Here is a 22,466-nt window from a genome sequence, read left to right on the forward strand (position 1 = left end):
CCGGGCTCGCGCCATCTTGGGCCCTTCCCCGCAGCCTCGGTATTTATCTTTTCATTGCAGGTGTAGGACTGCAAATCCCTTAATTTACAGACTTAAAGTTTGGACTGCAAGTTTCTGTGCCTCAAAGTTCAGATGTTGAAGACCTAAAGGATGTTATGACTTATATCTGGATGTTCCACCCTTCATAGGTGGGGCTTTTTAGTGCTGGCTAGAGCTAGGATGTGTGATACTGGGATTATGGGTGTGCAGTCCTGGATTAGACCACTAATTTGTTTATCACAGTTCAGAGTGTAGATAAAAGGGAATCTCTCCCTGTATGTGAGTGACACTGCCCTTTTTTTATTTTTTTCTTTTTGAGATAGGATCTCACTATGTAGGTCCGCCTCACTTTGTAGCTCAGGCTGTTTTGCAACTCACAAGGATCCTCCTGCCTCAGCCTCCTGAGTGCTGGGATTACAGATGTGGGCCACCACGCCCTGCTCCACCCAAAAGGTTTACTGCCTGCATGGGATAAAAGAGCAAGGGAGGCTTACAGTCTTCTGCCTGCCTTCTCATGGCTGTTTCTGGTCTGCTATGCTCCTGTTTTGGAGCCAACCAACTGTGGACTGAAACCCGTACAAACCTCATGAGCTGAAGTAAACCTTTCCACCTTTAAGTTGTAGGGGTCTGGTATTTTGTCCAGGAACAAGTAACTGAAATACACACCTGTGGGGAATTAATACTAAATATAGTCATGAGGGTGAGGCCCTGATCCTACACAATCAGTGTACTTATGAGAAGAGGCAACAGACAGCTCCGTCTCTATACAGGTGCACAAAGAGAATGTGAGTGTGGGGAGATGGGGAGATGGCTGACGCCTATCAAGAGAAGACTTGCTGATGCCTTGCTTATACTTCACTGCCTCCAGTTCTACAAGAAAATAAATTTCTATTGTTTATGTATTACCTAGTTTTAGTTATTTTGTCAAAGAAGCATAAAACAGACCAAGGCAGTGACTGTAGAGAATAATGGTATATTTACTTAAAAACTGCTAGGTGCCCTTCCACACTTAATGAAATGTTGAAGCATGTGTTAATTTTATTGTAGTGAATATTGTATCTACATACCTACTTGTGTATGTTGAACCAGTAGCACCAAGATCTCAGCAAGCATTTTGTCCTCACACTGTCCCTCTTCCATTTCACTCATCACCACAAATTAAAAGGACCAGCCCCAACTGATCATCTTTTCCTCATGACTCCTGCCCAACAGTCCATCTCTCTGGCCTTCCATGACCACACTACTCTTATGCCCACTCACTTCTCTCCTGTACTGCAACTTTCTTCCATACTTCAGCTTTTTTTTTTTTTTTTTTTAGCCTGCCCTACAGGATCTCACAGCACAAACTGGCCTCAAACTCATGAGGATCCTCCTGCCTTTGCCTCTCCAGCACTGGATTACAGGTGTGTGGCACTGCTTGCTTCTCAGCTTGTTTTTGATCTGTCAGTGACAGTAAGTAAATCCTGAAAATAATGGACAACCTTCAAAAGTTCTGCTTTGGAAGTCTTGTGTAATCTACAATCTACTCCCCCTTCTTTGCCTCAGTTTCTGTTTTTTTCATATTTGCAATTTTTTTCCCAATTTTCATGAATTTTATTCATTCATTTTCTTGTTCTCAACCTGGAAAACCACTTTACTTTGTCAGGTGTATGCATGATATGCTTCTGCAAGCACTGGGTCCCTTGTGGCTCCTAAGGCCACTTCCTCTTAGGCTGCAGAAAGGACTGCCATGCAACCTTCCAGGATTCACCTGTCTTTGTAAAATGTCCCCAATTTGTTTTTTAAGAAAGGTTTTATAACTTGAAAACCATGTTTTAATCCTTGAGCTATTGTATCCATAGCTCTTCAAAGACAAACCACTGTTGAGTAAATCAAGAGAGAACAAAGGCTGACTCCAGTTGCAAGGTATGAAAACAGGAGGTTTTATCAACCCTCTTCTGTTCACTCCCAGTTCCACTGGGGATCAATGCAATGACTTCATTGAAATTTGCCTATGCAAGCTTTGCCCCACCCCCACCCCCACCCCCACTCATGCATGCATTCACCTATGCAGCCGGGAGCTGCAGTCTGGAGCCTAAAGCTTGTCTGGTTCACAATGGCAAAATAAACAGCTAACTAGCTGGAGTAAGCAACTACCCACCACACTGCCCACTTCTCTGAGCCACCAATCTCACCATGACCTACTTGGAGATTTGGGGGTCACTTGGGTGACAGGAACATAGTCTCAGACCCCACTCCACCCCATCCTTGTCAGAAAAAAAAAAAAAAAAGTTGTAGAGGCTACTTCCCAGGAATGAATGAGCAAGACAATTCAGAACATTCAGAGATCTGGGATCCCACCTTGATTGAATGTGGCCTCCATTTTCCTGGGAACCCCTCCCCATCTTTCACCAGGGAAGGATCTTCTTTGCCTTTCCAGCAGCCTGACACTGCCTTCCACCCACTAAAAGGATTGAGTGGAAAAAAGTGTCAAAACTGACACCTCCTTTGCAAATCACACCAAAGACCTTCTGGCCCCAAATACAAAATCCCCATGGTGGTCAGGGCTTAGCAGGAGCATTCTGGATCTCCTTGACTAGCTCCTCATTCAGCAGTTGTCAACTCAAATTTGGTGTGTGTTTGTTTGAGGAAGGGAAACCTATGAATTTAAGAAAATCAAGAATTCCCCCCAAAGGACTCAGGAGAAGACAGTAGTATGGGAGTCAACAGAGCGAACATAGGAATACAGGTCTTCTAGAAAGGCTCTGGAAACCTAAATCTGACCGGAAGACTGGCAAACACACCCCCTGGAGGGATGGCAAATGAATTAAGTACAGGCACTAGTTTCCTATATTGGATTATAAAGATTGGATTATGGGTCCTACCAGGTGTGGTGGCACATGCCTATAACCCCAGCACTCATGAGGCTGAGGCACGAGGATTGTCCCCAAGTTCGAATCCAGCCTGGGCTGGTGAGCTCAAGGCCGGCCTGAACTGCATATAGAGACTCAAAATAAATAAATAAATAAATAGGTCAAGTGGAGTGGGCATGGGGCCCAAGAAGGGCAGGGATGCCTTTGTAGACAACTGCTAGAGGTAAACTAGGAACTAGACACCTCCAACACCATGGAATGAGGTTGTTCCCCCAAACATAGGCCTCAGGAAAAGGCCAAGCCTGCACCTCTCCCTCTCCCAGGGACTCCTCATCCCTCCACGCTTTTCCTGGCTATTCCCACTCTGCTGCTCCAGCACATACCAGGCATTCATTCTTACATCCAGGTTCTCTCCCACGAAGGCTTCCACCCTCCCTATGCCTGCCTCTTCTCGACCCCACCTTGGGGACCCCACCTACTCCACCCACTGCCCCACCCCCCACCTTCCCCAAGCCCTTCCCCCCACCTCTCACTGTGTACCGTTCCTTCAGGCTCCTCCCACTCTGTCTCTACCCCATATCACCCCCGCCTCCATCCTCCTATCTGGATACTAACCCCTGCCCTGCCTTCCTCCTACCCCACTCCCACTGCCTCATCACCTACCCACCTCAAAAATCCCTGCGCCGGCTCCTTGGCCTAACGATTGAAATACATTGCCGCCGAAGACGCTGCTGTTCTTCCTTCCCAATATCCCCCTTCATCCTACAATCCCAGCATACCTGCCTTGCTCTAATTGCTACCCAGATGAGTAAAGCCCCTCTTCGCTTTCCCGGAAACCCCCTCCTGCGCTTCCGTTTCCTGGCCGCCGGCCTCTGGCAGGAGTCCTCACAGGCGTCACTGGTTCCACCTCTTGACCTCTGACCCCCCCTCCTGCTACTCCTTTCCTCCTCCCACTTCTTAGGAATGTTCTGGATTCTCTTGACCTCTACCAAATATCGCGAGATCTAACACGAGAAGGAAAGTAAAACCAGGATTGGTTGATTTGTCGGTTGCGAGGGCGGGGACTCGCTGCGTCACTGCCTGCTTCTTTCCTTTTTGCGGCTGAGGGCGCAGGCGGAGGACACGTGGCGGGGCGTGTGGTGTGGAAAAAAGCGTAAGTTAAAACTTTTGTTTTCTGGGTTTTTCTCACAGGATGACCTTGGTTTTGAAGCCGTCAGCACCACCCCCTGACCCCTGTTTCTCATTTGAAAGTGGGTAAACATGACATGGTATTGAAAAGCTTGAGGGGCAAGGTGGCCTCCAGTTGGTCCAGACCATGAGGATGCCGCAGTGAGCTTGGACATAGTAAGGATGGTTGGGCTTTCTGTGGGCTTTCATTTGCTGGTGCATTTGAAATGGAACCTGCTGAGGTGTTGGGAAGAGGGGAGGGGGTGTTCTATTAGAATCTAAGAAGCAGAGAAGCGGCAGAAATGTGGCAGAATACAAGCCGTTGTCCGTAGGTAAAGGTATGGAAAAGATGGGATCTCATGTTCATTTTCTCAATATTCGTGGGGCTATTGTTTCATAACTGCGTATGTTATAAAACACAGTCTTCTTGTTTTTGGAGCATTTTGGTATTACTCTCAAACTTGGGAGACCAGTGACTGACATCTGGAAGAGAAATTACTGAGGGATCAGAGGCTCTTTTGAGTTGGGTCAGCTTGTACAGAAGACGTCAACAGGTAAGATGGCCCCTGAATCATCTTGGGTGACTGTAGAAGCTTGTCCTCTCTGGCGTTGTCACTGAGGAGTAACAGGGAGTCAGCATCTTGAGTGTTCACCCAAGTAGGGTTAAAGCCGAACTAGCCTTTATTTTTTCAAATCATTTTCCTATAGAGCTTTTGATTTGTCCTGCTGCCTCTTGTAAGAAACACTGTCTGTGTATTGGGAAGTTCATGCCCAAACTCCGAGTTATATATAGTCTGTTTTCTTCTGGGTAATCAAACACCCAAGTGTAGACCATTAAAGGTTGTCAAGTAGGGACAGTGCATGAGCTTAGTGAGGTTTTGTTTCTCTTTCTGTGGGTGTGAGCCAAAAGGTAAGAGTCACTCTTACAAAGTAAACAACAGAAAACCCATCTCTGACAAAATTAAAAGGGGATATAAATGAAAGACCATTTTGTAGTAAAGAAATATATATGTTTATATACAAAATAGGATAGATATACAGCTACTTTCTCTTAGTTCAATGAGAAGAAAGATTTGTACTAATAGCGTTTACACAAGATATCATGTCTGCATCTTGTACAGTGAATTACTATGAAGACAATATGCAATGTATTAATTGTAACTGTTCTACTAACCTGTTTTGAAACTGTCTCATTGCTATTTCTTTCTCATCAAAATTAATTTTTTTTTTAAGTGAACAAGGTTATACAACCTAGGCCCCAGGTGCTACATAAGGGTCCATGGTTCCTGGGGAATTGAACTGGGACCCAAACCTCAAGAATGGCCATGTATCTGACAGGGTAGAATAGTGCACTCATATAGTAGCTATCAGTATACTCGATATATTACCTTCAGTGTAACTGGTGCCTCCAAAGCAAGAGATTGTGGCCTACTATTCAAAGCTCGGAACAATAAAGGTGGTTATCCCATGGCTAACAGAACAGGGGCATATGGAGAGGTGAAATCAGGGTCCTATTTCCTTTAGTATCTCACCCGTGCAGAGAGCAAGGAGCATCAGCCAAGCAGAGTGCAGCTCAAATGCTGCAGTGATGATGGCTCAGGGCTTTTTCAGTCTCTGATCTGATGACAGAGGGGCCTCTGTGCACTTCTGCTTTCCAGATCCTCTGGGTGACCTTCCACCAGCGAGATGATTCCTTGTCTCTAGCAAGGGAGGAAAGTATATCTTCTCACGAGTCCTTTTGGAGTAACATAGGATGTGTGTTATTTTAATTTGCATTTCTCTAATGTCTAGTTATGTTGATTATTTATTGGCCATTGCTAATTATGTGAAGGGTTCACTCATTTTTGCTTGCTTTTTTTTTTTTTTTTTCATCTCTGAGACAGGGTCTTGCTATACAGTTTAGCCTAGTCATGAGCTCACTCTGTAGCCCAGGCTGATCTTGAACTCACAGCAATCCTCCTGCCTCAGCCTCTCATGATTGCCCATATTTTGGAATTGAATATTTTATATTTTAAAGAGAGGTTTCTAATGCTTTTGAGTTCTTTATATATTGTAGATAGGAGTTCTCATGCCTAAGGAATCACTAGAAAATAGTTTTTGTCCCATTCTATAGTCTGTTTTCTATAGACTATTTTTTCTTAACTTTGTTGGTTCTTTTGCTGGGCAGAAGCTTTTTAATTTTACCTATTTTGTCTTCCAGCAGATTGTTTCTGTTTTAACATTTAGATCTTTGATCCATTTTAGTTTAGGACATGGTGGGAGATAGGCATCTAGATTCAGTTTTCTCCATGTGGAAGCCAGTTTTCCTAGTACCACTTAGGAATGACACTGTTTCCTTTACCATGTTTTTGACCCTTGTATAAAGTATTAAGTAACTGAATGTGCCTGGAGTTGTTTGTGCATGCACTATGCTGTGCTGCTGAGCCTCAGGTCTCTTTTTGTGCCAGTGCCATGTTTTATTTTAATAACCATAGCTTTGTAATATAACTTGAAGTCCAGGATTGTGATCCTTCTTCCTTTGCTTTTGTTGCACAGCATTCCTTTGACTCTTCTGGGTCTCTTCTAATTTCATATGAATTTCAGGATTAGTCCTTGTGAATTTTTTTTAATTTTACATTTTTTGTATGTTTATTATGCTGGTACAAAGTACTGATAATGTTTACATTCCTTTTGGAAATTGGTACATGTATATGATGCATTTTAATTGCTTTAATAATGGTATGTCCATGTACCAACTCCACAAAGGAGTATAAACATCATATATTGCAAACATGTACTAATAAGAGCTAAAATAAAAAATACCCCAGGGTTGGCCAGATAGTTCAGCAGATTAAAGCTTCTGCTTAGGCAGATGCAGGGATCAGGGTTTGATCCCATGTCTGCTGTGCTGGGCCTGCACCCAGGGTGTGCTGAGACTGGGTGTGGTGATGTGTACCTGTAATTCCAGCACTTGAGAGGCTGAAAATAGGAGGATCACTATGAGTCTGTTCTGTGTAGTGAGACCCTGTATACCTTTTACTAACTACAACACCCATTTAAAAAAAAAAAAGTACTGACTCTGGAAAGTAAAAGGTGTCACTAGGGCCCAGGTAGATTCGTGTCTGTAGCCTTCACTTTCAAAGTCTGGGACACCAGCTACCCTTCAGTTCTCCTTGAATAGATTTTAGTTGTGTTAAGGAGCATAAACTATGACAGCAAAATACTTGGGGATTTTCTTTTTAACCCACAAATGTGGTAACTTTATGTACTTGGGGATTTTTAGTTTTTTCCCCCATTTTTGGAATGATACTATCCTCTTTATGAAGCTGACTTGAACATTTTGGGTAATTTTATGTGGCAGAAATTTTCCCTAGAAGTTGGTTTTTCAGTTGGTTTTCTTTTTCTGTCCAATTTGTGACTGTATATGCAATTCGATATGTTGATTCTACAAAATTGTTTTTTAAAAATCAGGATTCACCAAGTGGACATCCAGTAATGTAAGATTTTGCTTTCATTGGCAGACTTGAGTTATAAATGGGAAGCATGCCAGACCTGTGGTCTGAGCAGACAGCTTCCTGCATGACACTTAAGTCTGGTGATGCAGGAGCCTCAGCCTAGGTTTTGGGGCCAGACAGCCTCTTTCTTTTTCTTTTGCTATAAGACAGCAGGATTTTTTGTGTTCAATGCATTTTTGTCTCAATTTTAGGCATTTTGATTTTATCTTAATTTTGGACATTTTGATTTATTTTGGTTTATATAATTTCATAGACATTTAAAATAATTTTCTAGGGCTAGTGAGATAGCTCAGCAATCTAAAGCACCTGCTTAGGCAAGCTTAGGCAGGTGCAAGGGACTGCAGTTCATTCTCTGACAACACATGCTGCACCAGCCCTGCCCTCAGGACGGGCTGAGCTAGCCAACAATAATAATAATTAAAATAATTTGCTAAAATAAAATTATTTTAAATAATTTGCTAAACAGACTTTATTTGAATGAGACATTTATTTGGATGAAAGACATCTATTATTGGAATTTTACTTGATGCTGTTTCATATATGTGACCAGTAGTTTTTTGTTCATATTAGTTGTAATTTTGTGATTTTAAGGTTCTCTTAGATAAAACCTTGCAAAATAGTTTCCAGATTGTTTTCTTTAATGAGGGAAAGGAGTGAAGGTTTATTTAAGGTATGTAGGATACAACATGTAACTTTAGTTATAATCTGTTGTACACTTGAAAATTACTGAGAAAGTAGTTGTTTTTTGTTTGTTTGTTTTTTGTGGTACTGGGGATTGAACTCAGGACCTTGTGCTTTCCAGGCAAGCGCCTATTCTGCTGAGCTATCTCCCCAGCCCCTTGAGAGAGTAGCTTTTAAGTGTACTAACCATAAATTAGTATGTGGGGTGATGCATCTGTTAGGTTGAGTTGGCCATTCTAGAGTGTGTGTGTGTGTGTGTGTGTGTGTGTGTGTGTGTGTGTGTGTGTATAAAATTTTATTTATGTATTTTTGTCCTGTTGAGACAGGGTCTTACTATGCAGTTCATGCAGGGCTTGAGCTCACCTTGTAGCCCAGACTGGTCTCAAACTTGAAACAACCATCCTGCCTCAGCTTCTGAGTGCTGGGATTTCAGGTATGCGCCACCTCGCCTGACTGTGTATGTATTCTAAAATATTTTACACATCATGGATTTATACTGTATTTGTAAGCAGTTAAGAAAAACTCTTTTGAAGCCAGGCATGATGACACATAGTGTAATCCTGGCACTTAGGAGACTGAAGCAGGAATATTACCACAAGTTCAAAAACAGCCTGAAATACAAAGTGAGATTGTTATCTCAAACAAAAAAATAATCTTGAAAAATAAAAGTGGAAACTTTCATTGGATTTGTTAGATTTGTTCCTCTATGCTACATGATTGTGATACATAAGATAGTAACAGAAAATGATAGTCTAGTATTCAGAGACACCTTGAAGTATGTATCTTTCTTGAAAGTTTTTAAGTTCTGTTCAATACAGTTACACTGTTTTAAAACCCTTTCATTTAAAGTCTTTTAAAAGAAATATTATGGTACCTCTTGTCGTTGTCCTTATCATTCTCATCTGGCTTATTATTTGTTAATGGAGCAGTAGACTGCTGGGCCATGTGGCATTCTCAGTCCCATTGTCCTTGGGTGAACAGGTGAGCATCCTTAATTCAAAAATCTGAAATCCAAAATACTCCAAAATTTTAAAACATTTTCATAGCCAAAATGATGCTACAAGTGGAAAATTCCACACCATGAAGCTTTGTTTTATGTACATAATTACTACAAGTGTTACATAAAAAGAATTACCTGAAAGCTGTACTTATAAAGTATATATAAATGAATTTTGTGTTTAGACTTGGATCCCATTCATAGATACCTCATTCTGTGTATCTAGATGTTCCAACAGTTCGAAAAAATCTGAAATCCCTAACACTTCTGGCCCCAAGCATTTCTTTCTTTCTTTCTTTTTTTTTTTACAAGAGCACAAATGCACTTTTATTTTCCGTTAGTTTAAATTCTTGAGGGGTACAGCATCACACGGATTCGGTGTCCGATGGCCTTAGCAGGAAGGTTGCTTCGGAACTTGGCACGAACCATGCCGCTGTTTCCATAGGCCCGAGTTACTTTTCCCCAGATCACTCTGGTTTTGTTTGGTTTGCCACCTGGAGTCACTGTGTTGTTTTTCGCTTTGTACACGTAAGCACATCTCTCGCCCAAGTAGAATTCTGTTTCATCCCGGGCATAAACACCTTCAATTTTAAGAAGAGCTGTGTGTTCCCTCTGGTTCCGGAGACCCCGCTTATAGCCAGCAAAAATGGCCTTGCACCACAGTCTTCCAGACATATTTGCCTTTTAGAAGTCCTGTTCCCGGCGGGTCTCCCCAGGCTCCAAGATGGTGGAAAAAGAAAGACGAAGCCCCCCCAAGCATTTCTGATACAGGATAATATCAAACTTCTTTCTAAAATGGGCAGAGTCAGCTTTTAGGCTCATCAGTACTTACTTCACAGGGGTCTAGAATTAAATACAACACTGGGTACATATGGGAGGGGCCAGTGATCATCATGTCATATTTTTGACACTTGTCCAAGTGCTTGTTGTGAGACAGCTTTGTAGTCACTGAATATTGAATAGAATTTGGGTAAGCTGAGGACTTCCTTGGCTTTTGTCAGAGCAGGGATTTTGGCACTGAAATAGTCTCTGAAGGGTGAAGAGAAGATAAATTTGCTTGCACAGAGCCTGAGGGTTCTTTGTTCCCTACATGTTTTCTCAGGATTCCTTTTGAAAAAGATTCGTCAGGATGACCATGTTTACCCCACCAAGACTCCTGAAGCTGGCTGTGCAGAGCCTGCTGAGAGATGAGGCCTTGGCTATTGCTGCCCTGGAGGAGTTGCCCATAGAGCTCTTCCCATCTCTGTTCATGGAGGCCTATGCAAGAAAATGCATCAAGACATTCAAAGCTATGGTGCAGGCCTGGCCCTTTGCTTGCCTCCCTCTGGGGGCCCTGATGATGGAACAGCAGCTTCCCCAGGAGATCCTTCAAGCAGCACTCAGTGGGCTTGATGTGTTGCTTTCTCAAGAGGTTCGCCCCAGGTGAGGGTTATCCAGTAGTCTGAGGAGAGCCTTGGGAATTTGAGCAAGGCACAGTTGGGGTCAGGGCATAGAGAGTCAAAAGGTGGGCCAAGGGCTTCTCTTGGTGCCAGTGAAGAAGCTCAGGGAAGTCTAAGGGTCATTGCTGGTGTCACTCCAGAGAATGAGTTTCTGGGTGTGAAGGGTTGATGAAGTCACACAGGTAACTGAAGGCATGTGTTCCCACTCCTACTTAGTGGCTCATGAAGATATGAGAGCAGGGACAAGTAAGAATCCCAGTGGTAAAGGGAGAATCTGAGGTCTGGGGTCTGGAATAACAGGTCAAATGTTTGTGCCCCATCTGATTCTGAGGCTCCTGCTTTTATTTTTATTTTTTAATGTATTTGGTACAGGGTCTCACTACACAGCTTGGCCTCCTGTGTTCAGCCTCCCAAGCTCTGGGATTAGAGGTATATGCCACCACGCCTTGTCTTGGTGGCTGGCTCAGTAGGCCCAGGGGCACGGCCACATGGCATGTGGTGCTGGGGATCAAACCCTGTGCTTGCCTAAGCAGGCGTTTAGTCCACTGAGCTATCTTGCTGGCCCTGATTCCTACTTTTAATTCAGTTACTTACCTGTTTGCCTATAGGCGTTGGAAACTGCAAGTGCTAGATTTACGCAAGAATGTACATCAGGACTTCTGGACTCTGTGGTCTGGATCCAGAATAGGTGTGTGGTCATTGACTGAACTAGAGACTGCACAGCCTGTGAAGAAACCAAAAGTGGACGGCTTTGAGAGAGGAGCAAATCAACCCTTTGTTCCTGTGAAAGTGCTATTAGATTTGTGTCTCAAGGAAGGCAGAAATGACGAGTTGCTTGCCTCCCTCATGAAGAAGGTCAGACAGAACAAAGACTTACTGCACTTGTGCTGTAAAAAGCTGAGGATTTTTGCGATGCCCTTCCAGAATATTAAGATGATCTTGAAAATAGTGCAGCTGGACTCTGTCCAGGAATTGGAAGTGAATTGTACTTGGAACCTGTCAACTTTTGGAAAGTTTGCTCCTTACCTGGGCCAAATGAGTAATCTGCGCAGACTTCTCCTCTCTCATATCCTCACTACTGCCTATACGTACGTGGAGAAAGAAGAGGAGTTTGTCAGCCAATTTACCTCTCAGTTCCTCAGTTTGCGTCATCTCCAGGAACTATATTTAGATTCTGTCTCCTTCCTCAAAGGCCACCTACATGATGTGCTCAGGTGAGCATTTGGTGAGGTTTCTTTATATACCACAGCAAGCCTTCATTGCAGCAACAATAATGAATGTCTGCTATGTGCCAGTCACAAGTAATTTAAGAGTAAAAAAGTCCCTAGAGGGGCTGAGGATTTAGCTCAGCAGTAGAATGGTTGCCTAGCAAACTGGAAGCCCTGAGTTTGGTTCTTGGCACCAAAACCAAAAATAAATCTCTAAAAAATAGATAAAAATAAACCTCAACTGAAAAAGTCACCAGAAGTCAACATGTTATCTTGTCCCAAGTATGATATCACATGACTACCCAAATGTTAGGGATTGTCTAGTTTGTTTCTATTGCTAAAACATAGCACAAACTAGATGAGTTATTTAATAAAAAAAAAAAAAAAAAAGGTTTATTTTGGCTCACAGGGTTGAGGGGTAACATCTGGTGATGGCATTCTTGATAGTAGTATCCCAGAATGGTGCAGGGTGTTAAGGCTAGAGACATGGAGTACTCAAGGACCCAGCCAAACAAGCTTTACAGCTGACCCACTCACAAGATAATTATTGGGCCAGGGAGATGGCTTAGTAGAATAAGTGCTTCCCAGGCAAGCGAAAGGGTCTTGAGTTCAATCCCTGATTTGGCAAAAAAAAAAAAAGATAATTATTAATCCATTCACAAAAGCAAAACTTTTTGTCCCCTTGTGGTACTGGGGATTGAACCCATTACCTTTCCACTGAGCTTTACAGATCTTATTATTTTGTTTTTTTAATATTTATTTATTTATTTTATTTATTACATTTATTTATTGTGTATGTGTGTGGCCAGCTCAGCCCACCAGGGGGCGGGTCTGGCTGGCATGTGGTGCTGGGGATCGAACCGCGGTCCCTGTGCTTTGCCAAGCTTGTTTCAAGTAGGTGCTTTAGACCACTGAGCCATCTCTCCAGCCCCAAGATCTTATTATTTTGTAACAGAGTCTTGCTAAGTTACCTAGGCTGGGTTCACATTTCTGGTCATCCTACTTTAGCTCCTTTTAGGCATACTGCCTGGCTAGCTAATCATCTCTTAAAGGTTGTACCTGGTTCCACTTCTTAGTGTCACGTAATGGAGATTAAATTTCAACATGAATTTTGGAAAGAACAAACCACAATCAGTCATAAACTAGGATAGGTTGCTAGTAACAGTGATTCTGAGCAACTAATGAGGGATTTGAGTGAGGTCTGGGGAGGTTGGATTTAGGAATTATATCTTGAAGTAATGTCTAGGTTAACTAAAACTAAAGGAGTAAGGTATTAAATGGAAAAGTCCTTCAGACATTATGTTTCAGATTATCAGCTCTGCACTGAAGGCTTTCGTAGCTTGGGTCTTCCCTCCAAACCTATCTTAGGTTTCCTCTCTATAATGGATGGTTTTGAACTCAGGGTATATGTGGTAAATGAGTGATGATGGAGGTGGAGGAGTGGGAATGCAAATGGTAAATAATGATAGGTAGTTCACTGATAATGCAGCATTTTAATTTGACCAGTACATGGTCACTTGGTTCAATGTTTTCTGATAGCCTCATCCAGCGTAGAGATACATGTGACTAGGGCCCAGGTTAGGTAGTCAGAAGGAAGCCTGAGTTGAAAGAATTTTTCTTTTTTAGTCTCATTTTTTAAAATTCATTTTTTCCCATTTTTATAAATTTAAGTTACTTTTTAAAAAATTGAGATGGGTATGTAGTACAGGTTGGCCTTGAACTCATGACGATTCTCCTGCCTCAGCTTCCCATAAAATCATGTTTGTTTATTTATTTTTGTCTTTTTGAGACAGGTTCTCGTTATGCAGTTCAGGCTAGCCTTGAGCTCACTTTGTGGCCCAACCTGGCCTGGAACTCTCAAAGTTCCTCCTGCCTCAGCCTCCTGAGTGCTGGAATTACAGGTGTGCACCACCACAGGTGGCCAAGAATTACTCTTATCACCAAAACCAAAATTCAATAATGTCCTTCCTTGCTTGAGACCTGGGTAATGCTCGTGGGACTGCATCCTGTTGTTATTGTAATTCATGCTAGCAGCACCTAAGAGGTATGTGTTCTCTACTTGACTGAAAAGTAAAAGAAGATTTGAGATTTCAATTACTTGACCTAATTACACAGCAAAGTGAGTAAGGAAGGATTCCATCTAGCTTTGAACTAGTCTGAATGCCTCCTTTGAACTGTTGCATACTAACAGTTGACCATAATCAGAAACATTTTGGGCTTCGCCCCCTTCCACCTTCAAGGCCTGGGTCATCCTCACCCTTCTTACCATTCCCAAGTGCAACTTCTCTGTCTTTCCCCAGGTACCTGAAGAGCCCCTTGGAGACACTCTCAGTGAATAATTGCCTACTTGTAGAGTCAGACTTGATTCATCTATCCGAGTGCCCCAGTGTGAGTCAGCTAAAGGACCTGAGCCTGAGTGGGGTCAGTCTGGCCACTATGAGTCCAGATCTTCTCCGAGTGCTGCTAGAGAGAGTTTCCTCCACTCTTGAAGACCTGGACTTAGATGAGTGTGGGATCATGGACAGCCAGTTCATTGCCATCCTGCCTGCCCTGGGCCAGTGTTCCCAGCTCACAACTTTCACCTTTTGTGGGAACTCCATCTCCATGGCCGTGCTGCAGAATCTTCTGCTCCATACCATTAATCTGAACAAGCTAAGTCACGTGCTGTATCCTGCCCCTTTGGAGAGTTATGAAGACAACGAAGGCCTCCTCCACCTGGGAAGACTTGCCCACCTGCATGCCACACTAAGGCGGATGCTGCATGATGCAGGGAGGCAAGCTGTGGTCTGGTTCAGTGGCAACCCCTGCCCTCAATGTGGTGACAAGACTTTGTATGACCCAGAACCCATCCTTTGCCCGTGTTACCTGCCTCTTTAGCTGAATGCACACATTGATAGCTTTAGTGTGGGCAAATGGACACTAAAGCTCAGAATGTAAGGGCATCTAGGAAGAACAGAGGCCTTAGTTCCAGATGACTTCAGTATATGTTGGAAAAGAAAAGTTGTTATGGTTAGCATTCAGATGCTGATTTGGGAAGATATTTCCTTTAGAGTTAGAAATACAAATTTGAAAAAAAAAGAAATACAAATTTGATTTTCTGGTGAGGGCATTTGGAGGTGTGTGCAGAAGTTTCCTTTGTGTGTATAATTGTAAAATGACCAGAAATAAAAGGGGTTGTAAATTCTTTTATTCTGTGGTATATAAAACACTTCCCATTCAGGTCTCAGGAATGTCTGATCACTGATTAAATGAAGAGGCAGGGGAAGTCTGTAATGCTTCACAAAGGTCCACCCCAGGATCTCATGGCACTATTTTATCATTTCATTTGGTTTTCTCTGAGGCATTAGTTCTCTCCTTGATTTCTGCAGATAATATATCCTTCCACAGCTACACACTCAGATCCAGGGTCAGTGCTCTAGCTCTCCGTTGCCCTGAGTATGGCCAAGTCCAGCCCTGCTTTGGCGGCCTCATACTCGTGCTAGCCATGTACACTGCTGTCTTGACACACATGGCCATTGGGTCTTTATTCCCTGTGTATAGTAATCCCTTTTTTCTTGTCACTTCTACCTTCTTACCCTATGTCCCATGAATAACAGCTCCTCAGCTTGTGGAGCATATTGCCATTCTGAGAGAAAAGAATATGCAGAAGCCCTCATACCCAAGCAAATACTTGAAAAAATACAGTTGAGAAGAGTATGTGAGCTAGACATGATGGTCCATGCCTATAATTCCAGCACTTGAAAAGCTGAAGCCAGGGGCTGGCGAGATGGCTCAGTGGTCTAAAGCACCTACTTGGAACAAGCTTGGCAAAGCACAGGGACCACGGTTCGATCCCCCAGCACCACATGCCAACCAGCCAGCCCTGCCTCCTGGTGGGCTGAGCTGGCCACACACACACATACAATAAATAAATAAATTTTAAAAGCTGAAGCCAGAGAACTATAGTTTCAAGTCCTGCCTCAAGTCCCTATCTCGAAACTTAGAACTGGAGATACAGTGTGAAGATACTGGGTTTAATCCCCAGTACCACATAAAACAGAATAAGAGGAAAGATAAGGGAGGAAAAATGTCTATTTTCCTGAGATAACACCCTTTCTCAGCATCACTTGATACAGACTGGAGTTATTCCCACCAAAGGAAACTGCCAGCTTTAGGATTTGAGAGAAATAGACCCAGTGGCCATGTTCTCTGGCGAAGAAGAGCAAAAGAAAGACATTGCTGTAGGTTCATTAGTTTAACACTAGAGAAAATTAATATACACTCCATGTGGTCATTTTGAAGGTTGGTGTGTTATGTAAAGCGTATGTCAGAGTGCCCAGATAAGGATTGCTCCACATTAATTACTACCTGACTGATGCAAAGAAACTTTGTATAATTTTGTCTATTTTAAGTGCTGTGAGAAAATAGCACACAGTGACTAATTTAGAAGGAATGGAAGTTTATTTCTTGAAGTACAAAAGGCTAGGAAGTTCCAAGATCAAGGCATCAGCTTAGCTACCTTGTGAGGACTTCCCTCTGCTTGCCAAAAAGCATATTGTTGCAGTCTCCTTTGAAGATGAACACTGTCCTCACATGCTGGAAGGGGCGAATGGATAGAAGGGATTGGGCCCTTAATTTCTTTGGTATAAGCACTAACCATATTCATGGCCTTGGAATACTCATGTTTTCATCACCCCTTAAACTACTGTCACTTTTGTTATTAGTTTTCAGTGAACCAACTCTGGGAGGATACATGTATTTGAAATGTAGCATTATCTTGCTTTTAAAACAGTGCCCTAGATCAATATGAGATGAGCTAAAATTAGCTGACAACTTTAGACTTCATTGGGCCTTGCCCACCCATGGGTGCCAAGGATGAATCTGGCAGTGTTCTTCAGCACCAAGGCAATGAGTTTTTGAAAAGCTGAGTTTGGCTGCCGAGAGCTCTTGTTGGGTACCCTTCCAACTGGGAAGTAGTGACAGGTCATGGCAAGGGACTATGTATTTGAAGGCTCCTTAGGCAGGCAGATCTCTAGGTCATTAGGATGCAAGCAAAAGGAGGGTAGCACACGTGACTGCTTGGTGTTAACAGCTCATCCTGGAGGCCCCCACATCTCCAGGCTTACCACATAGGCTTGGACTTACAGCACTTGGGGTCCACAGAGAGCACACAGGAGGGTCTAAATAGCAAAGACAGTGGGATCTAATGCATGCTCAGAGAATTATCCAGTGGCAGAAATAGTACAGAATCCTGAGGCTGGGGCAAAAAGAAAAGATCAAATAGTTTTAAAGAGGCCAGAGAAAACTCAACGATTTCCAAATGCCAAAGAAATTGTACTGATTTGACCCAAAATTCAGATCATATAAGAAAACCAATACCAGATTAGTCTTTTATGACTACCACTACTAGTAAGAAAGAGGACCTGTCCTACTAGTTCTGAGAGAAATAGCCCTGGCTTTGGATCTGGCATGAAGTCACTGATACAAGGGTAATTTTATCTATCCTCTGTCCAACTTTATATCTAATGATTTGTTTGTTTGTTTGTTTGTTTGTTTTTTGCAAAACCAGGGCTTGAACTCAGGCCCTTGCACTTGCCAGGGAAGCGCTTATTCTACTGAGCCATCTCCCCAGCCCCTATATCTAATGATTTTTATGTGGAGCCCTGAAACTTAAAAGAAATTGGCCAAGCCAGGAGAGGCCTTAGGCTGGATTCTGATTCAGATGCATGCACCACACAGGGCAAAACATCAGTGTGAGGAGTCAACATGATGGTCCCCACTAGGGTTCACACAACTAAAAGGGCTTCATTCTCCCCAAAGTAACTTGACATGGGTTTACAGTTCCCTTAGCTTTCCCCAAAATAATTTGATATTCTTTTGAAGAGAAATTCACAGCTTAAAAAAAAATTCTTGTGAAGAAAGACAAGACCAAAAGGGACAGTTAATCTAGTATTTAGACAAGCAAAACTTAGCATAAAATGAAGAGGTAGGACCTCAGTAGACTGAAGAACAATATTATTGCTCACAACTTTATGGAAAAAGTGTTTTGAGTCTCTAGGAATATTGGAACAGACTAGGTATTATGGCTATGTGGAAGAATTACAAACTATGAAAATGCTTCTTATATGAATTCTGAAAGTGCCAGCCCTAGTGTACGAGTCCATATTTTATTGCTGATCACATACAGAATCAAGCCTGGGCAAGTTACAAAGAAGTTTTGTTTGGCTTATAGTTTTGGTACAAGGCTGAGCACTGCATCTGATGATGGCCTTTTTGTTGGTAGGCTCCCAAGGCATCACAGAACATCACATGGCAAGGGACAGAGAGCACGCATGTGAAACATCTCTGATAAAATCACTATTAAAGTCAGATGTGGTGCCATAGACCGGTAACTGTAGTACTCAGAAGGCTGAGGCTGAAGGGTTGCTGTGAGTTTGAGGCCAGCCTAGATTATTATTATGGTTTGGGTGTAGATGGCCCACCAAAGCCTCATGCAGTTATGGGGTGAGCTTCTGGAGTTTTTGATTGGTTCATAGTACAGTGCTGGGATTATGGGTATGAGTACCCATAATGATTATGGGTACGAGTACCCATTATGGATATATCTGCCCTGGGATAGGTAGCTTGCATACTATATAAGGGAGGGAAAGAAGCTTGCTCTCTGCTGCCCCTCCTTCTTGTGCTTTTGCTACTCTTGCTGTTTTCTGGTGCCTTAAACTGTTACCCCTATGCCACATGCCATCCTGTCTTGGACCCAGTGGATTATAGACTAGAACCTCCACAAACTGTGAGCTAAATAAACCTTTCCTTCCTTAATTTTGAGTGTTGAGAATTTTGTCTCAACAAGAGAAAAGTAACTTAAGCAACTCCCAGCTAAACTGTGAGTTTAAGGTCAGCCTGAACTACATAGCAAGATCCTGTCTCATGAAAACCAAAAACCATACATAACATGCACGCATCCATCCATCCATCCATCTATCTGTACTTACATACAAAACCACTACTTAATTGGTAAGGGTTTTTTCCTGAATACCTTACATAATCCTAATTACATTCCAAAGACCCCATCTCCCTCTTTATATATTGTAATGAGGGTTAACCTTCAACATATGTTTTTCAGAAAATAAACCATATTCAATCCATAGCAACTAGGATTGATGGGAGATACACAAGCATACAAGGAATTTTTGTGTCTAATACACTCCCATGCTCTTTATTCTGATGGTTTGACAATCGTTCTGTGGCTTTATTTCAGTCCAAGTCCAAACATTCTATGCTGTATCTTTGAAGAGATGGATCTATATTTTCCCTCATGGATGAAGACTCATAAGCTCCACTTCTTTCTGTTAGGTCATTTCCACCAACGTATTTAGCGGACAAAGAAGTGCTCCATACACTGCTCAAAAGAGTCAAAATAGATCAGGACAGAAAGAAATTCTGATCTTCATGTAATTCCTGTTGCCTAACAAATCTTACTGTCTACTACATAAGAGTCTATGCTATGCAAGTGTCAAGGGTACTTGGGATATAATAACATAGTAACCTCAACCCCCCAGTATTTGAGGAGATAGGAGGGCTTGAGAAATCGGTCATCTTGAGGGTAGACCATAAAGTATGATTGTGAGCTTCTGTAGATGCCCCCCACCTGAGGTTACTCCACACACATTTGCATTTGTGGAACCCTCCTTCCTATGGTAACTTTAAGGAATACAAGGTATGTAACAGAGTCCAGGAAATTAGAAAGCAGCCTGAGTTTATAGCTTATTGGTTTAATCCATTTGTGTTGCTACAACAAAGTGCCTATGATTGGGTAATTTATGAAGAAAAGAAGATTATTTCTCAGACAGCATGGTGGTGTGCACCTGTAATCCTAGTGCTTGGGAGGCTGAAAACAGGAGGATCACTGTAAGTCCAACTGTGTAGTGAAACTCTGTAGACCCTGTACTAAATACAAAATATATATATCACACTTCTGGAGGTTGAGAACTCCAAAATCATAGTACCAACATATCTAGGGTCTAGTGAAGGCTCATTTTTGCTTCTAAGACAGTGCCTTTTTCATACTGTGTCTTCATGTGACAGAAGAAAATTGAAGGCAAAAACGACTAACATGGGAAAATGCTCTTGTAAGGGCATTTCTCTGTCTGTGAGAGTAGACCCCCTGTAGCCTAATCACCCACTAGAGAGGCCTTATCTCTCTTATTTTTTTTTTTCTTTCTTGTCTTTCAACTCAGGACATTGCCCTTACCAGGCATGTGCTTATGCCGCTGAGCTTTATCCCTGGCCCAGGTCTGTCCTGTTAGTACTATCACACTGGGCTTTAAATTTAAACATGAATTTTGGAAGGACACATTCAAACCATGGCACTCCCCTTTTGCAGAATTTTTAAAGTGAAATAGTGATTGCCAATTTAAGCTAAATCCATTTGATTCTAAGCACATACTTGACAAATATTATTTCTGCCTCATTGGTAAGAAAAAGATTAACAGAACAAATATATGAGGCTCTATCAGGCAACCTTGGCCATTTAGATTGAATATTGCCCCTTTGAGTGGTCATAATACTAAGCATTGTCTAGGATACCAAAGCACCAAGCTATGACACTGTTTGGTACTTTGAATGTTGAAATAATGATCTCAATGAGACAATAATGTTTTTCCAATTTTTTCTGTGTTAGTGTCCTCTGCACTTGTTACGGGTGGGCTTGGGTTCTGAGGTTGCATTTTGTACCTTCTCGTCATTTTGTGTAGCACTGTCTTCTGACCTTTGTTGTAGATCTTTGCTGTAGTTATAACCTTCGCACGTACTGAAGTTCAGGTGCAGCTCTACAAAGTTTGGACTTTTCCAGCTGCATCTGGCTTGGGTCTGGCTGCTGTGCTCAGCTCCTTCCCGCTGCTGCCCTTGAGGGTGAACCTGTTGTGCCCCTGTGGCAAGATGTTCTGCTCCTGGACTAGCTGGGTGGATCTATCCTCTACACTCTCTGCAGGGATTGCAGCTGCAGGGTTACACCCCAGGCGTGTATGCCAGGCCTGAGCTGTGCCTGGAAGGGGCAAGGTGAAGTAGGGGGAAGAGGAAGCTGTCCCACACACTCACAGGACCTGAGCTAGGACTGGGTCTGGGGGTTCCCGGAACGTGGCAGAAATTCCTACTCAGCGGGTGGGGTGGGGGAGGTACTGTGGAGTGGTGCGGGGCGGCCCAAGGGGGTGGGAGAGGGTCCCGCCCACACTGCACCTGGGCTGGGACTGGTCCCGCTGGCGCAGGGTAGCAGGAAGCTCTCCACACACTCACTGGACCTGGGCTAGGACTGGGTCTCGAGACAATACTTTTTTATAGTTCACTCTTTTGTTGTTGTGGTTGTTGTTGTTTGAGACAGCATTTCACTGTGTATCCCAGAATGGCCTTAAACTTGCAGCAATTCTTCTGCCTCAGCCTCCCAAGTACTGGTATTATAGGTGTGCACCACTATTCCCAGCATACAGTTCACTCTTCAGCTGCTTTCAACTCTAGAAAGTATTTTTTCTTATTTATTGAAACATTGATTTGGTATAGAGTATATTGGATCATTTACTGTTAATTCTCTGCCAATGAAGAAAATCAAGTGGAAGAAGCTGAATCATTGTAAGAAGCTTAATTCCTATGGATCCACCAAATACACAGGAACTTGCCCTTATTAAGAAAACTTGGTTTCTTCACTTCTAATTATGATAAAGATGTGTTTAGATATTTAAGTGAGAGGCTGGGGTATAGCTCCATGGCACAACACCTGCCTGGCAAGTGCAAGGTCCTGAGTCCAATTCCCAGTGCCAAAATAGACAGAAAGAGAGATTTAAGTAAAAAATTAGGTTGTATTAGGCATACTTTTGTTACTGTGACCAAATGCCTCCCACGCCCAGGTTAAAAGAGAAAATGCTTTTTGGCTCAGTGTTTCAGCAGGTTCCAATCATGGGTAAATGGCTCCATTGCTTTAGGCCTAAGGTGAGGCCTAAGCAGCATGGCGGAAGTACATGGTAGAGGAGCACTCTTCTCGTTGTGTCAACCTAGGAGCAGAGACAGAGAGCAAGACAGCCAGAAAGTAAGGGGCAAGGGATCAAATATAGTCCCCAGGGTCACTCCTTCTTCTCATCTGGCACACACAGAAATGGGCTTCATTGATGTCCTGGGCATCTCTCAGTCCAATCAAGTTAACAATCAAGATTATAAAATGGTGGCAATGGTGCATTATGAGGTAAATTATGCCCCACCCCCAATTCAAATGGTGAAATCTTAAATCCAAGTAGCCTTAGAATTGGACTTTCTAGATAAGCCTAGAGGTGATTATGGTAGAATGAGGTCAAATGGGTGGGCACCAGGCCAACATAGCTGATGTTCTTATAAGAAGAGGAAATTCGAACACAGACATGCACGGAAGAAAGATCATGTGTGAACACAGTGAAAAGATGGCTACCTACAAGCTAAATTGACTTTAAAAAAAAGGATTTTATCTTCTCTGAAGAAAGCAACACTTTGATTTGGATTTATAATCTTTAGAATTGTGAGAACATAAGGGGCTGTGTACACAGCTCAGTGGTAAAGAATTGTGAGAATATACGTTTATATTTATATTTTAATAT

General features: G+C 42.7%; 2 protein-coding genes and 1 pseudogene across 3 annotated transcripts in view; 1 reads left to right on the forward strand and 2 right to left on the reverse strand.

Moving 5' to 3' along the window:
- The window catches only part of LOC101585743 (immunoglobulin lambda-1 light chain), a 734,743-nt gene that overhangs the window by 589,188 nt on the left and 123,089 nt on the right, over window positions 1-22,466 (reverse strand). The gene's annotated exons all lie outside the window — the stretch shown is intronic.
- Window positions 3,988-14,994, forward strand: Prame (preferentially expressed antigen in melanoma). 2 transcript variants are annotated; one of them, XM_004636371.3, is made up of 5 exons: window positions 3,988-4,044; window positions 4,481-4,612; window positions 10,333-10,652; window positions 11,278-11,883; window positions 14,178-14,994. In XM_004636371.3, the coding sequence occupies exons 3-5, from the start codon at window positions 10,360-10,362 to the stop codon at window positions 14,752-14,754; spliced, it is 1,476 nt and encodes a 491-aa protein (XP_004636428.1). In that variant the 5' UTR covers window positions 3,988-4,044; window positions 4,481-4,612; window positions 10,333-10,359; the 3' UTR covers window positions 14,755-14,994. The 2 variants fall into 2 exon arrangements, with proteins under 2 accessions (XP_004636428.1, XP_023576673.1); XM_023720905.1 differs by lacking the exon at window positions 3,988-4,044 and adding an exon at window positions 4,162-4,235 and having other exon boundaries at window positions 4,498-4,612.
- On the reverse strand, window positions 9,536-9,950 carry LOC101563142 (annotated as a pseudogene).

This window comes from Octodon degus, unplaced genomic scaffold, assembly GCF_000260255.1.
Source record: "Octodon degus isolate 3935 unplaced genomic scaffold, OctDeg1.0 scaffold00079, whole genome shotgun sequence".
Lineage (NCBI taxonomy): Eukaryota > Metazoa > Chordata > Mammalia > Rodentia > Octodontidae > Octodon > Octodon degus.

What these genes read in the sequence shown, in the direction of transcription:
- Prame (XM_004636371.3), top strand. Translation starts at nt 10,360, where the DNA reads ATGACCATGTTTACCCCACCAAGACTCCTGAAGCTGGCTGTGCAGAGC. An exon ending in TCTCAAGAGGTTCGCCCCAG is followed by an intron (nt 10,653 to 11,277) that starts GTGAGGGTTATC and finishes GTTTGCCTATAG; the next exon opens with GCGTTGGAAACTGCAAGTGC. An exon ending in CACCTACATGATGTGCTCAG is followed by an intron (nt 11,884 to 14,177) that starts GTGAGCATTTGG and finishes GTCTTTCCCCAG; the next exon opens with GTACCTGAAGAGCCCCTTGG.